The sequence below is a fragment of the Ursus americanus genome, chromosome 11, assembly GCF_024610735.1.
Source record: "Ursus americanus isolate L20-20 chromosome 11, mUrsAme1.1.p, whole genome shotgun sequence".
Classification (NCBI taxonomy): domain Eukaryota; kingdom Metazoa; phylum Chordata; class Mammalia; order Carnivora; family Ursidae; genus Ursus; species Ursus americanus.
In genome coordinates, this window is record NC_142137.1 from 24834390 (window position 1) to 24850437 (window position 16048).

At 37.7% G+C, this 16048-nt stretch overlaps 1 protein-coding gene across 3 annotated transcripts in view; it reads left to right on the forward strand.

Annotated features, from left to right (window-relative positions):
* The window catches only part of SOBP (sine oculis binding protein homolog), a 158304-nt gene that overhangs the window by 11529 nt on the left and 130727 nt on the right, over positions 1 to 16048 (forward strand). For all 3 annotated transcript variants that reach the window (XM_045806954.2, XM_087865361.1, XM_045806955.2), the window contains exons 2-3: positions 2080 to 2218; positions 4011 to 4196. In XM_045806954.2, coding sequence (XP_045662910.1) covers positions 2080 to 2218; positions 4011 to 4196 — 325 coding nt within the window. The remainder of the gene's footprint in view (positions 1 to 2079; positions 2219 to 4010; positions 4197 to 16048) is intronic.

Genomic DNA, 16048 nt, shown 5'->3' on the forward strand with positions numbered 1-16048 from the left:
ATGTCTATTTAATGTGGACATGACCAGCCATCAGAGAGAATAAATGCCTCACTAAAGCTTGATATGGCTGACTGTTGGCCTTGTGGATGGTAGCACTGAATCAATCCGACTAGATTTTTTTAAATTGCCGGTGCACTATACCGTCACAGATAGACCCAGTTGGAGCTCTGAGCTTAAGTGGGCACTAAAGCAAAGAATCTAGCATTCTGTGGGTGGTTTGAAATGCCAGGTTTGTTTTTGTGGAGTCAGTAGTGTAATATCTTTTCTTTTTTATGCAACCCCTGCTGAAATCTAAAGTCGTGAAATTCAGGAGAACAGGAACTCACACGTTGAGGCTGTGCACGCTCTTGGTTTAGCCTGGGTGCTTTGTTTCAGGTATATAAATTATACATCCCAGTGTAATTCGGAAATGACAGCTTCTAGGGAGAATGAGAAAAGGTTCTTTGAGCCACAGAGAAGGTTAGAATATATAGTTTTTCTAGCGAGTCTAGGAAGCTCAGAATGCCTTGCCAGATAGAGATTAAAAAAAAAAAATTCATTCAATATGTCTTAAACCCTTATTCTGCAGCATAGGGCCCTTATTTTTTTTTTTTAAAGATTTTATTTATTTATTCGACAGAGCTAGAGACAGCCAGCGAGAGAGGAAACACAAGCAGGGGGAGTGGGAGAGGAAGAAGCAGGCTCATAGCGGAGGAGCCTGATGTGGGGCTCGATCCCATAACACCGGGATCACGCCCTGAGCCGAAGGCAGACGCTTAAGAGCTGTGCCACCCAGGCGCCCCCAGGGCCCTTATTTTTATTTAAAAAAAAATTTCCCCAGCTTTATTGAGATATAATTGACACATAACATTATATAAGTTTAAGGTGTACAATACGTTGATTTATTGTATTTATATATTGCGAAATGGTTACCATTAAGCATTAGCTACCACCTCTATCTTGTCATGTAGTTATCATTTCTTTCCTGTGTTGAGAACATTTAAGATCTCTCTTAGTAACATTTGAGTATATGATACAGTATTATGAGCTGTAATCATTATGCTGTACATTTTATCTCCAAACTTGTTAATCTAATAACTGGAAATTTGTATCCTTGGACCAATATCTCCCCATTTCCCTCACGCTCGAACTCCTGGTGACTACTACTCTACTCTATTTCTCAGAGATGTTTTAAGGCACATGCAAGCGTTAAAATCATTAATATAGTCTCACATCTTGTTTCCAAATCTAGCATTGATAAGGTCACAAAAAAATAGTCACCTGATATTAAAGCTTTAAAGCTGTCCAACTATACCCATTATTTTTACAGTTTGGTATCTATAATAACAACAATAATAGTATATATATTGATTTATAGTTCATAAAGTGTTTTCAGGTGTTCTCCAAAATCTGGGCTGACTATTAACCTTAAAGTCATTTCATACTTTTACGTTACTTGTCAGAAGACAATCATAGTGATCTTTCATTTTATGGAGAAAGAATCTGTCACTAGTGAAATTTGTAAAGCAAATTATGCATTGATTTTTAAAGTATATACTTGCAAAGGGAAAATTAAAAAGGGAGACCCATGTAGCCTTGACAACTGAGACATTATTTCTTGGCTGAGATTTTGCTTTATCTGAGATAAGAGTGATGTTAAAAAACAATACCTGAATCAGAAAGCAATTCTAATTTAAATCAATCTGAACCACAAAAAGGTCGATTAATTGATTTCATTTTCAAAATATTTTCTTAGCTGTTTTTGTGCTTTACCTTTCAATATTTTTGTGCTCCTGTGGGATATAGACTTTGCAGAATATTCTAGAATATGACTTCCTGTTTGTAAGCAAAACTGACAAATACCTTTTCTTCTTATTATCTTTAAGTTGCAAATGTCTGAAGGCCTGTCATAATTGGATGCGTCATCCTGAGATTTAAATGCGTTACAGTTTTTGAACGTGATTTGAAAAATGAACATGACTCTCAGGGAGGTGGGGCTGGTCTGGCCGTAAATGGGTAGTGCAAACAGAATTCGATTTTATGCATTCTTTTCAAATAGTTATTGATTATATAAAAAAGAAGCCTATGCTTTTCTTTCAGAACTTTGCAGAAAACACTATGAATGAACTCCTTGGCTGGTATGGCTATGATAAGGTTGAATTGAAAGATGGTGAAGATATTGAATTCAGGAGCTACCCTACAGATGGAGAGAGCCGGCAGCACATTTCTGTTCTCAAAGGTAATGACATTTAATGTCCCTTTGTTCAGGCAAAGAAGGATTAACTATCTCAACCTGCCAGAATTGAGTTGCTTTGGGACTCATTTTGTTGATTATGCCAATGGTTGATTTAAATGTACATCCCCAGTGGCGCTGTCCCGTAAGCAGAATTCCACAGAATGTAAGAGCACAACATAAAACAAAAGTAGACACAGCTTAATCTCCTTCCAGCAATGGGAGAGCTAGCTAGCGAGGGCTAGGGACCTTAAGGGTTATGGTCCTGCCTACAGATTTATAGAAAGGGACAATGTTTGCTAAGTTCTCCTCCTAATTTCCTGAGTCTTTGATACATTTGTTGTTGGGGACTCGAGCTTTCTATTAAGTGAAATACTGGGTTTGGATTTTTAGACCGTAAGAGAAAATTGTGGTTAGTTTGGTAATCCCCTCGTCCTCCTTTTTTGGTGGGAATTCTAAAGGAAAGCCCTATTTCTGTTTTGTGTTTGAAGTTCCTCCTGACCCCAGCCTTGGACAGGGTAGGAGGAGTAAGAGAGTAGTGCATGATTGGATCCCACATTATTTTATAAGAATTTTCATCAAAGCCCAGCTAAAGAGTGGAAATCAGACACTTGGCCAGGTTGGATTACACTGATTCTATCAGCGATAGCAGTGTCAGATATCTCATGGGGGAAGCCTAGAACCATTGGTGGGTGTTGATATGTATACTGAATTTACGAACCTAAATTTGGAGTGAGAGTTTGTCAAAGAAAAGGAGTATGTAAAGAAGCAATCCATTTGGTGAACTTCAATAAAATGTGGGTAAGATTCATTGTGCATCATCATTGGCAATTTGATCAGTATTTGCACTGCATTAAAAATCTGTTGGCATAAACTACCTGCTCATGCATTTTATTTCCAGTCTTTAAGATAGCGCTTTTCCTTCTTATACGCCAAGCAACAAAATGTAAATGAGCTGTCCTGCAGGCATGTGGAATTGAATGTACGTGACAAATTTCATATTAAGCCCGCTATGAAATTGTACACATCATGTTACAGAGATAGTATCATCATTGTAAATGAAAAATGCAAGTCATGAGTTTATATTCTATAAACTAATAGCTCGTATAATACTTGGTCTAGGTAATAATCTTTGCCTCTGGGGAACATGGAGAGAGTGCCAGGATATGCTTCTAGAGGGAAAAAGTTGTTTTCCATGGTTGAATTTTTTTTTATATGATTCACATGCAAGGATAAAATTCACAAAGTTCAAATCATTGTAAGTTTTCTTTATTTTCATTTTTGTTAATATTTAATAGATATTAATTGGTTGATTTAAAGAGTTTACCCTCTGAAGCAAGTTTTCTTTCTAATAATCTGCTTCTTTCTCATTGGTTCTTTTGATTATTATGACCAAACTTTTAATACAGTGGGCCCTAGTGATAGGACTGGAGGAGCATGGTTTTAGCCTACCCTCCTGGTAGCCCGAGGGTGATGCCTGCTATCTATCGCTTTGTACGCAGAAAAGGTTAATTGCCTTTCAGGTTTCTATGGGCTTTCACAGTGCTAAAAGTCATCACCATGATACAATTGAGATATTAGCTATCGTAGTAGAGCAAATTGTAAAGGAGCCACCTGGAAATTTATGGTAACAAGGCTGAAAAGGTCCAGGATGGTCTGTGGAGTTCCGGTAAAGTGTTTAAAAATCTGCAAGGAAAAATTTGTTTTGTTGCATAGCCCTTTTACTTGTGAAAACGTGGTCCAAAGGAAAACAAGTCCTTTTGTAATATTGAATGTGATTTTTTTTTTTCTTTTACAGAAAATTCTTTGCCAAAACCAAAATTACCCGAGGACAGTGTTATTTCACCATACAATATAAGCACAGGCTATTCAGGGCTTGCCACAGGAAATGGACTCAGTGATTCACCTGCAGGGTCCAAGGATCATGGCAATGTGCCCATTATTGTACCTTTAATTCCTCCGCCTTTCATAAAGCCACCAGCAGGTAAGTCATTACTGGGGTTTCCGATGAGAATGGTTCATAGAAAGTTGTAATTATCTTATAAATAATTTATTAAATGCCCAAGGTAACTTTGGAAAAGACTGTCTTAGGAACTTCATAGACAAGAGATATCAGTGCATGTGTTATTTAAAGTAGCATTACTCTGTTAGGCAAACTTAGGCAAAGTCCCCAATCTACTTTCAACTGAATGAATTTTTCCTACCACTGGCTACAAAAAAGTAATTTTCCTTCTCTGGAATCATCTGTTAAAAATAAAAAAGGATGAAATAATTTTATATACCGACTGACTGAACGGTGTGGTGGTGTTGTGAGGGCCAGGTCTCCTGAGCCGGACGTCCTTCTTAGAAACAACCTAGATTGTCCATCCCCTCCATGGAGTTCTTTCTAATTCCTGGAAAACTCTCTTTGAGAGCTTTAAAGAAAAATGGATGTCTGAATTTCACTTGCATGCAAATGTAATCAGTTCTTTAATATTTCCAGAAAATCAGATGGCAGCGTATGAAGCTGGATGGTAATGGGCTGAGCTTTGTGTGATAGCGCAAGCTAGGGTACAGCTGTGTGTCAGACAGAGAAAGAAGTTCAATAATATTGTATCTGGCTTGCTGTGAAATGTTGGAATTATGCTAGAATGCTTAATTGCTACACTGGTTATTTTTCTGTATATTCAGTCGAACAATGATAAAATAGTGAGTTTTGATGGCAGTACTTACGATAACTTACTGAAGGGAATGTTTGAATTTTTTTGGGTTGGGGGGAGATAGGTGTGTGGTTATGTTTCCATAAGTGGTGAAGATATTTGTAGATATAAATTCCTGGGCTTATGTTATAAATATATTTATACCATATCCCAAGTGTTACTAACATTTTTCTTCATAGTATGGGTATGTTCTCTTGCTTAGCCTACTCCATTTTAGTAGTAAAAGTGTCCTTTCATGTTGAGGTCCTCAGATACGGTGTTAAAATCCATTTACCTGTCAAAATCACTTGAAATTGTGTTTGTCTGCTAATTACTAATATATTTTGTGTATCACATAAAGTTTGCCTTTTTAATGTCCCTATTCTCCTTTGGTTGGTTGTTTTCTGATGCAGAGGGACCCAGATGTATCTCCCAAGGGCCAAAGACATACTCTGCATAGGCCACTGGGAAGGGGAAGAGTGACTAATTTTGTAAATGTAGGGTTCATAGTCCAATGCGTGTCCAGTGGCTTGGGTGAGTGGTGATGATAAATGGGATCAGTAAGGCTGTATGTCTAAGTGGAAAGAACACTGGCTTCAGATTTAGGCAGATTTAGACAGATTGGGCTCAAATCTAGACTTTGTCACTTACCGGCTCTGTGAACACGGACATGTTATATAAGCTCTCTTCTCAGTTTCTCCATCTGTAAAATGGGGATCACAGTTTTGTCTCACAGGATTGTCATGGCTATGAGATGAGAAAGTACACGTAAAGCACCTAGCATAGTGCCTGCCACATTGAAGCCATTCAGTAAACACCGGGCCTCTTTTTTTTTTTTAGTCCTTAGTCTGCCCTAGAATTATCATGCACATAATTTGTGCATAAAAAGGTGTGCATCCAAATGCAAATTCCCCTCTAAGATTTATTTGAGCAAAGCAAACAGCTTTAGAAATTAGCATAGCTGAGGCTAACATGAGTTTGGCGTGCCAAAAAACCTGCCCTGGAGTTTCCTGCTGAGCCAGCCACGTGGAATTCAAGCACACAGCCCCCATTTAACTCTAATTCCACATCAGATCAGGAAATAAATATGCAAAGGGATACAGGCCAAAAATTGAGCCTTGGAAGTTGTAGACATAGGAACTCGGAGGAATTAGAAGCCAGAGTAACTGAACACCAGTGGTTTTATGCTGTCTTCATGCAACTCCAAAGCACTCATCTGTTGAAAACAAAATGTAGGGAAGGACGTGTTTAATTTTCTGTATCTGCTCTAAACCCTGATTCTGTGCTTCTCCAAGGTTCTATGTGACAAGACAAAGATACAGACAGGATCTCTGCTTTCAAGGAGTTTTCTCCATTAATCTCTGAACAGAAACACTTACAGGAGAGATGAATTTTGATTTAATCATATTATCTAGTGCAGGGGTCTGCAGACTTTTGCTATAAAGGGCCAGATAGTGTTTTAGGCTCTGGACTGTGCTGTCTCTATCAGAACTACTGAACTCTGCTGTTGTAGATAATACATAAACAAATGGGTGTGGCTGTCTTCTAATAAAACTTAATTTACAAAAAAGGCAGCAGGGAGGGTTTGGCCCCAGGACCATAGGTTGCTGATTTTTGCACTAGGGTAAGATTGGCAAAAGTTTCATAATAATAGGAAGTTGAGTAGAGTTTCTGAGAGTCAGGCTGTGAGCTTTGCCAAGGTGCTGTGTATAATATCATAAGGGACAGCAAGACAGATAGGATGATAGTGGGGTTTTCAGGGTATGTAATGAGTTTTGGCACATAGTAGGTGCTCCAATAATATTTGTATGGCTGATATTCAAATTCCTATTGCACATACGTAAGACAGTACGGGCCACTCTGTTGTTCACTGAGAAAATGCTAGTATCTTGGCTGGATTAGTCCCAACCTGTCAGAGTTTAACTGTAGCTTTACTGACAGTGATGTGAATAACTATCCATAGATAAATAAGGCCCGCAGATTACCCAACAACTTTAATCTAATTAGTCATTTTAACTCCTACTTTTGTTAAAACTTTTACCAAAGTTGTTATAACTGAGTTGAGGCACATTCCCTGTCAATTTTAGAGCTGTATGTAGGTTAACCTGGCATTCCCGAGGGAAATTAATAAATGGTACAATGGCTAGAAGGAAAAGGCCCCTCGATAATCAGCCCCTGAATAATTTGGAACTGACTGTATCATGCAACTGTCCACCTCTTGGGGTAGGAAAGACAAGGATCATACGTATGTTTTGGACTCCTGGATAGAAAATAACTGTTAGCATTTAAATTATTCCAGTTCTACAGTGAACTGGCCATGTGACAATGCCAGCAATAATAATACCTTATGTTTGTATTAAATCCTTTATAGTTCATGAAATGCATTCATATTCATTATTTGATTTGATTTGATCTTCACAGCGACCCTGGGAAATAGCGTGCTAGATATGGTTAAGTAAAAAAACCCTCAAGGTCAAATAGGTCAAATGGCTTTCTCAAGGTTAGGTGACTTCTAAGTACTTGAGCCAGACTAGTATCAATGTCTTCTGACTCCTGATTCATAATGCTTTTTAATATAAAGTTGCTTTTTCATCATATTTGTACAAAACTTCCCTAGACTGCATCCGAGTAAGAGAACTTATTAGTCTGCTCGTTCAGATTCCCCAGTGACAGGGGATACGACGTGTTCCTGTAAACAGTTATTTTTTAAAGTCCACATCTTTTGGGAGACTTGATGAGTTCTCTGAACCTGAGAATCTGTGGTTCTGTGAACTGGGATGACCTAGTAGGAGCAAAACCCCAGCTTGGTTTTAAAGTGCTTGCCATCATGAGGCAAGTTGCTTCTCCTCCGAGGTACCAGAGGGCTCCATCTGGTTGGACACTGCTTCCAGAGTGTGTTTCATGTGCTTGGGCGGGCTCAGCACTGGATCCCATCCATGTTTGGCAGCCAGTGGGCCCAGTGGAATACTTGTGATTGGGAACATGGTGACACCACACTTGCTTGGATTTCTACTCTCCTTTTGCACAGCTGCATACAGAAGTGTGGGTGTAGCTTATTTCTGGGCTGGGGGAATTGCTTTCTGTTCCTGCCCCCCCTTCTCTTCAGAGAAGAGGAGCTCCCTGTGCTTTGGTGATTACCACAAGTGTTGTCCCTGCTTTGGCCACACACGTTTGTGTACAATTTTGTCTGATTTCCAAGGCTAAGCTGCCCTTCCCCCATCAGAGACAGAATTTGGCCCTCGGTGTAGGGTTTGTGACATCACAGTCGTTACTATGGTAATAGACTTGTTATAAACACAGGATAATAGTCCTGATTTTGCTTTTTTTTTTTTTTTTTCTCCAAGCAGTGAAGGGAATCACCATGATCCTTAAATAAGACTAACAGACTTTTCTGTAGACTAGGAAGTGGACAGAATAAGGCTTTGGCATATAGAGCCACCATTAAAAACAACAACAACAACAACAACAACAAAACTGTTAAAAGAATAAGAAAATAATAGAAAGTACTGACTACCTTTTTTTTTTAATGCAAACATCCCTTTATCCTTTTAGTTTGAATGAATATGAAAGCCTTCTTCTCTGCTATTTAAACAATCACAGCATGAGCGTAGTCTGAAGTGGCAGAATATGTATCAGCAAGAGTTTTGAAAGATAACTCAGGTTAATTATATTGTAACCTTCCTGTAATTCTTCTCATATTAGAGATTTTAATATAGGTTCAACCCTTCAGGACTTGATTCTAAGAGGGCTGTGCCAGTAAAGCACTTTCAGCATGGATTGTAAAGGCTGTGCTGTAGTGAACCTCCATCGAAATACTTATGCCTACCCTACTCCACTGCTGGGGTGACTATTGAAGTCAAGCCGTTCAAAATGGATTTTAAATACAGATATTTTTTACAAAGACTTGATATTGGTCTTTACTGCTTTCCAAATGTAAAGCTTCACTGACCAGACCTCAGTCCTCTGCAGTGGTTGGGCAGGCTTGGTGCTCCCTACCCTGTCTACTTCTGGTTAAAGCAGCCAGTTGGCACTTGAACCAGGATTTTTATCTCCTAGTCTCAGACTTGCTCCATGACATTTTTCTCCCAAGAATTAAAAAAAGAAAATCAGTGAAACTTTTGGTGTAATTATTTCTGTTCATGAGAAAAAGATGAAATACAGCAACTTTTCCTAGTGAAAGTTGCACTGAGCTCTGTGTATCTAGGAAATGACATTTTAAATCAGAGTCTTTTGACAGGCTTTCCCAGAGGCTTACAACTTGCCTATTACAAGTCCAGAATCCCTCTAAGTCCCTGAATACTTTAAAATGAAGTTAAATATACAAAAGGGAGGGAATATATTTCTCTGGATGCATTTATATGGCAGTTTTGAATAAAATGTTGCTTGTTTTGTTATTTTTACCTCAAACGGTAAGTGACCTTCCTCTTCTTCCCCACTACCCACATGAGAAATGAAAGGTAGAGTCTATCCCCACAGCATATACAGGTTTATGTGGAGGGAAATGAGATCAAACTCTTAAGAACTTGATTCCCTGTGTGCAGGAGCGTCTTGACTTTCTTTGAAAACAATGACCATTTCCTGTCTTCCAGGATGGTTTGCTTTCAGTGAGCTTTCCAAATTTGTGTTCAGTCATAGTCATGGAAATATGACATATTTTTTCAGGCAAATCTTAGAATTCTTCAGGGGTTATAAGAACTGGGCTCTAAGGAACCATTAGCTTAACTGAGAATATGGAAACAATCACGTGATCTGCTAAGCCCTATGTATATAGCTGAGCAACCCACAGTTAATAAGCATGTTACTTTTTGGCTCTTATAATTCTTACAGGGAGTTGTACTTGCAGGGAAGTGGGAATCAGAATGTGGTTTGCATTATGATCATTATTTATTTTATCTGTTATTCAATATTCTTGGGGCTTGCATATGAATGATGTATTCCAAATAGCCATTGAGAAAACAGGATTTAATCAAAATTGCTTTGCCATTTATTTATTTGTCCAACTTTTAAAATATGATTATTAAATAAAATTACCTAGAGTTAATGGGATTTGGATGATTTACTATTTATGTAGCAGATATATTTCTCAAAAAAAAAAAAAAGATGTTCATTGAACCCTCAGATCTGGAGAATTTTCCAATTTACTTAGGAAAAGGACAGGAGGAATTACGGTGAATGGCAGGAATAGGAATAGTTAATAATAGTAATGATCTAATCTCATCCTAGCTAATATTTTTTGATCACTTATTATGGGCCAGACATTGTGCTAATAGATTATTATCTCATTTAATTTTCAGAACAACTCTGTGTGGATGCTATTATTAACCTTGTTTTACAGATGAGGAAACTGAGACCCAGAGCAACTTGCCTGAGGTCACACAGGTAATAAGTGGCAGAACTGACATTTGAACTTAGGCATAATGTCTCCTTAACCCATATTTGTAGCCACTGGATTATCCAAAAACCTATGTCAGTCAATTTTGTGTTTACTGAATGTGCTTCACATTATGCCAGATAATGCAAATGTGTATGTCATCATCCCTAACCACCAGAAACTTACAGTGTACTTGGTATAATCAAAACATCATTCCACTTTGACTTTGGAAGGAATTTTAGCAGCATTTGGAGTGCATGGTGGCAGTAGAAGGGTAAAATGAAGTAGCAGAAGGTCTATAGGGAGATAATGAGGAACTGTTATATTTACACAGTTGAAGAGAAATGGCATCTAAAACATAATGTAGGCCAGAAGATAGCCATTTGGAATTCAAGGCGATTAACAAAAGACACAAAATGAAGTCTAAAAATGTTACCTACTATGATATAGGCCAGTTTTATCTTTCTTTATAAAATTGAGAGTTCTTGAAAAGTGTGGAAATCAAATTTCAGTATGTTCAATCATTTTTTTTGTAATAACCATCTATCACCATAAAAAATTATTACAATATTATTGACAATATTCCCAGTGTTGTACTTCTCCACACTGACTTATTTTATAACTGGAAGTTTGTACCTGTTAATCCCCTTACCTATTTTGCCCATCCCTACTCCCCTCCCCTCAGGCAACCACTAGTTTGTTCTCTGTATTTATGAGTCTGTTTCTTCTGTTGTTGTTTGTTTGTTCATTTTTTTAGATTCCACATACAAGTGAAATCATTTGGTATTTATCTTTCTCTGTCTGACTTATTTCACTTAGCATGATACCCTCACGTTGTCATGAATGGCAAGATTTCTTTCTTTTTTATGGCTGAGTAATATTCCATCGTGTATATTCAAGCATTCGTAATGCCAAATCAAATGCATGTGTGTGTGTTTAAAGATTTATTTATTTTAGAGAGAGAGAAAGAGAGAGTGGGGGGTGAGGGACAGAAGGAGAGGGAGAGAAAGAATCTCAAGCAGACTCCCTTCTGAGCACAGAGCCTGACACATGGCTCGATCTTGTGACCCTGAGATCATGAGCTGAGCTGAAATCAAGGGTTAGACGCTTAACCAACCGAGCCACCAAGGCACCTCTCAAATGTGTGGCTTGAATGGTAGCATGATATGGTAGAAAGACAACCAGAGCAAGAATCAGGAGACCTGGGTTGTTAATGCCAGCTCTGCTATTTACTGGCCGTGTAAATAAAATAAGTTACTTTGCTTCTTTGTGCCTCAGTTTCCTTGTCTTAATAATGATGTAGTTAGCTTAGGTAATCTGTAATTACTCTACATTTATAAAATCTTGATTTTGTGACTTGTATAGTGAATTTACCACCTGATTTTGTGATTTGAGTCTATTTTAATATGCCATAATATGTATTTGTTAGTTGATTGAACATATTTAAAAAAAATCACCTATACGTGTAATTATGGCAGCCAAAAGTCTGATAGAAAATTTATGCCACTTAGACAACTGTTAGTGATTGTTAGTTTTTTACTCTGGAAGAGTGACTTGAAATAAAATATTTAAGTTTTAGAAAAACTGCTAGAAAAAAATGTGAAATGTGAGTAAATGAAAAGTCTATATCACACATATGTCATTAGACCTAATAATTTTGATGTTACACATAAGTAATGATTACTGGAAGTAAATCCCAGAATTTTTGCAAAAGAGAAGTCACGTTATGTCCAATTTAACTTATCAAAACAGACACAAGAAGGAATAGAAAACTTGAGTAGTCCTACATCTATAAAGAAATTAAACAGGTGTGTGAGTGGCTCAGTCAGTTAAGCGTCTGACTCTTGATTTTGGCTCAGGTCATGATCTCAGCATCGTGAGATCAAGCCCTGTATTGGGCTCCATGCTCAGTATGGAGTCTGCTTGAGATTCTCTCTCTCCCTCTCCCTCTACTCCTCCCCCTGCTCATGTGCTCTCTCTCTCTCTAAATAAGTAAAATCTTAAAAAAAAAAAAAAAAAGAAATTAAATAGATACTTTCTACAAAGAATATGCTAGATGCAGATAGCTTCAGTGGTAGATTTTACCAAAAATTTAAGGAAAAAAATAAAACCACACATAGAGAAACTCTCCTAGAGAACAGGAAAGAAAGAAAGAAAGAAAAAGAAAGAAAGAAAGAAAGAAAGAAAGAAAGAAAGAAAGAAAGAAAGAAAGAAAGACTTTCACTCATTTTATGATCCCAGCATGACTTTGATCCCATGACATGACAAGGGCGTTAGAAGTAAGGAAAATGATAATTTAATGTAATTGAATTACATTAAAATGGAAAACTTATGTTCATCATGAACACTTATTCAAAAACCTTCAAAAAAATCATAGCAAGCAAAATCCAGTGATGTATACAAAAGGATAATACATCATGACTAATTTGGATTTTTTTCTAGGAATGCAAGGTTGATTTAAGTTTAAGAAATCAGTCAATATGTTTAACCACATTAACAGAATAAAATAAAACGTCATACAGTATTCTCAATAGATGCAGAAACATAATTTGATAAAATTTAACACAATAATAAAAACTCTTGGCAAAGTTGGAACAGAACGGAGCTTCCATAATATGACAAAAACTATCTACAAAAAAAAAAACCTACAGCAAGTATCATACTTAATTTGAAATATTGAAAGCTTTCTTTGAGATAAGAATGAGATAAAGATGACCACTATAACCACTTCTATTTAATTTTGTTCTAGAATTCATGATAATGTAATAAGGCAAGAAAAAGAAACAAAAAAATATAAGATTTGAAATGTAGAAATGGCATTTTGTTTATAACCACCCCTTCTCCATCAATGTACAGGTAAACTATTATAATTAATGAGTACATTTATCAAGGTCTCTAAACATAGGTAATACCCCCAAATCCATTATATTTCTATATACCAGCCACAAATATATTAAAAAAACAAAATTTATGCAAAGGTGCATAAAATATACATGTATTTTTTCACAAATAATGATCCTTTGTCCACTCACAACTTCCATTCAACAGGTAACCACTTTTATGGTAATCATTGCCTTATTTTCTTCCATAGTTTTACCACCTGTGGATGCTCCCCACTGGCAATATAGTTTATTATTGCCTATTTTTGGGTTTCAGATAAATGAAATTATGGAAGCCAGCTTCCAAAATGGGCCTAATGATCCTGGTCTCTTGGTAGTTTCTTTCTACATTGAATCAAGGCTGATTTGTATAACTGACTTCTGAGGCTGTCATAAAAGGTTATTGGAGTTTTTGCCTAGTTCTTTCAGATTGTTCATTTTTGAGGGAGCATAAGGAAACTCAAGCAGCCCTGTGAAGGGGCTCAGGTAGACAGGAATGGGGCCTCCCATCAGCAGCCAGCACCAACTTGCCCACCTTGAGGTTGAGCCCTCTTAGAAGTGGTTCCCCCAGCCTCACTCAAGCTTTCAGATGACTGTAGCCCCAAGAGACATTTGGCTGTAACCTCATGAGCAACTCTGAACCAGAATTGCTCGAAACTTCTCCCAAATATCTAACTCACAGAACCCATGAGCAATAATAAATGATTTTTGTTGTATTAAAAAAAGACAAATAATGATAAAAGGATGTGCATATAAATCGTTGCAGTGGAGTTCAGAAACAAATATAAACAGATTCTGGATTTAGGACAAATATATTCATCAGCTTGGGTTACCGTAACCAAATACCATAGCCTGGGTGGCTTAAAGAACCAAAATTTATTTTCTTAACAATTCTGGAGAATGCAAGTCCAAGATCAACATCATTAGGCTTGGTATCTGGTAAAAACTCTCTGTGGGTTACAGACGGTTACCTTCTCTGTGTTCTCATGTGGCAGAGAGAGATAGCAACTCTCTGATGTTTCTTCTCAGAAGGACAGTAGTCTCATTAGATAAGGACCCTACCCTCATGTGCATTATTGAGAGAAAAGATCCTTGTCTCAAAAAATATTAAGTCCTTGACTTGGAGACCTAGATTTTGAAAAAAAATTGTTTAATTTTAACTCTTCCTAATTTAGATACTAAACCCTAGAATATGATTTTAACATTTTCCCCCAATATCTAGTCTGTTTGTAGACTATTCAAAATCAACTATTTAAATCAACTATTTAAAATCTCATCATTTTTTATTATTAAGGCGTTATCATCTGTTTACGTGAACTATATCACAGTGAGACCTGAAAGTTAAGTTACAGGTATATGACATAAATATCTCCCAGAGTGGTCTACTTGAGAGCAGCTTTTGATATATGTAAGCAGAGAGAAATGAAGGGCTACTGGGTGAGTGACAAAAGGAAGATATTCAGTACTTTATGCCAGTGGTTGCTTTGCCTCCTGGGGGACAGTTGGGAATATCTGGAGATATTTTGGTTGCTACAGCCGGGAGAGAGCAAGTTATTGGCATACAGGGAGTAAAGGCCAGCCATTCTGCTAAAAATCCTACAATGCATGGGACAGCCCCACAAGGAATTATCTGGCTGAAAACGTCAGTAGTGCCATGGTTGAGAAACCAGGCTCTACAGTGATGACAGCTGTGTGTATGGGTCACCTCTTGTGCATCCCTCTGTATCCTCTTGGTCCCACTTCTTAATCCAATGATTGCTGTGCTCCTTTGACAGCTTAGGCATGTGCATTCTGAAAGGGCCTTGCCTCACTCTTATGGCATACATCCGTAGCTTCTTGCTGTGGTGCTTCTCTGATGTGGCAGTGCGGGCACCATGTAAATCCTGTTGGCACTTACACACGGTTTGGAAGTGTAGAGGAATTAACACACTGGGTCAGTGGGTCATGAGAGTTGATGAATAAACTCTTCCTTCTTTTATCCCCTGGGTGAATAGCTCTGAAATGTATTTCATAAACTCCAAAGAATGTTTTTTATGATTGAATACCACTTTCCCTTAGCAACACATCATTATATTGGCTCTTCTTCCTCCCCAGGTTCTTTTCTTATGCCCCTCATTCCTACTTCTGGAATCACATGCCCAATAAACCACCGGCATTCAAATCTTTGTCTCAGAGTCTGTTTTCTGGGAAACTCATGATAAATGTCATGTATGTGGAGTTCCACAGTGAAAGATCAGGCATTAATGGAAAATTTTATCGATGTTCATGTTTGTCCCTTGAAAGTGAAGCATACATACATAATAAAGGAGTGAAAAGAGGGCACCAGAGTCATGGTGCTGCACATATTAGAGAGCTCAGGCCACTTCTAGAATTGTCCTATCAGCCAAAGAATTTTCTAAGCCTCTTGTGGCAATGGCAAGGGGCAACAGTGGTGGCCATACAGAAGGATAAAAGGGAAGAAATTAAGTCTGGACTTCAAGAAAAAAAAGGAAAGGAAAAAGAATATCATCTGGCTGTACTCCTTTAAATGAAATCTTGTTATTTTGACAGTTTTAGAATGCTAGAATTTTAGTTAGAAGGGACCGCAGAGATGATCTAGTTAAATTCTCTCTTTTACAGATGAGGAAATGAGGCTGGAGAGGCTAAACAACCTTCTCAAGGTCACTGAGTTGCATTAATGGCAGAGCCAGGGCCAGAACTCACTTCTGAACTGGGGACACCATCTAAACATGGATTCTAAGTCACATACCCCTGATCCCTGACACAGCCTGGAACTAGGGGTATGACCTAGTTAGGATTCCAGAAAACTCTGTCCCTAGGTCAACAAGGAGCTAAGATGCTAACAGGAAATAAGAGGAAATGTCAACTGTATTTTCCCTTGCTCGTAGAGGGTGGCTGTGTTTCTGGG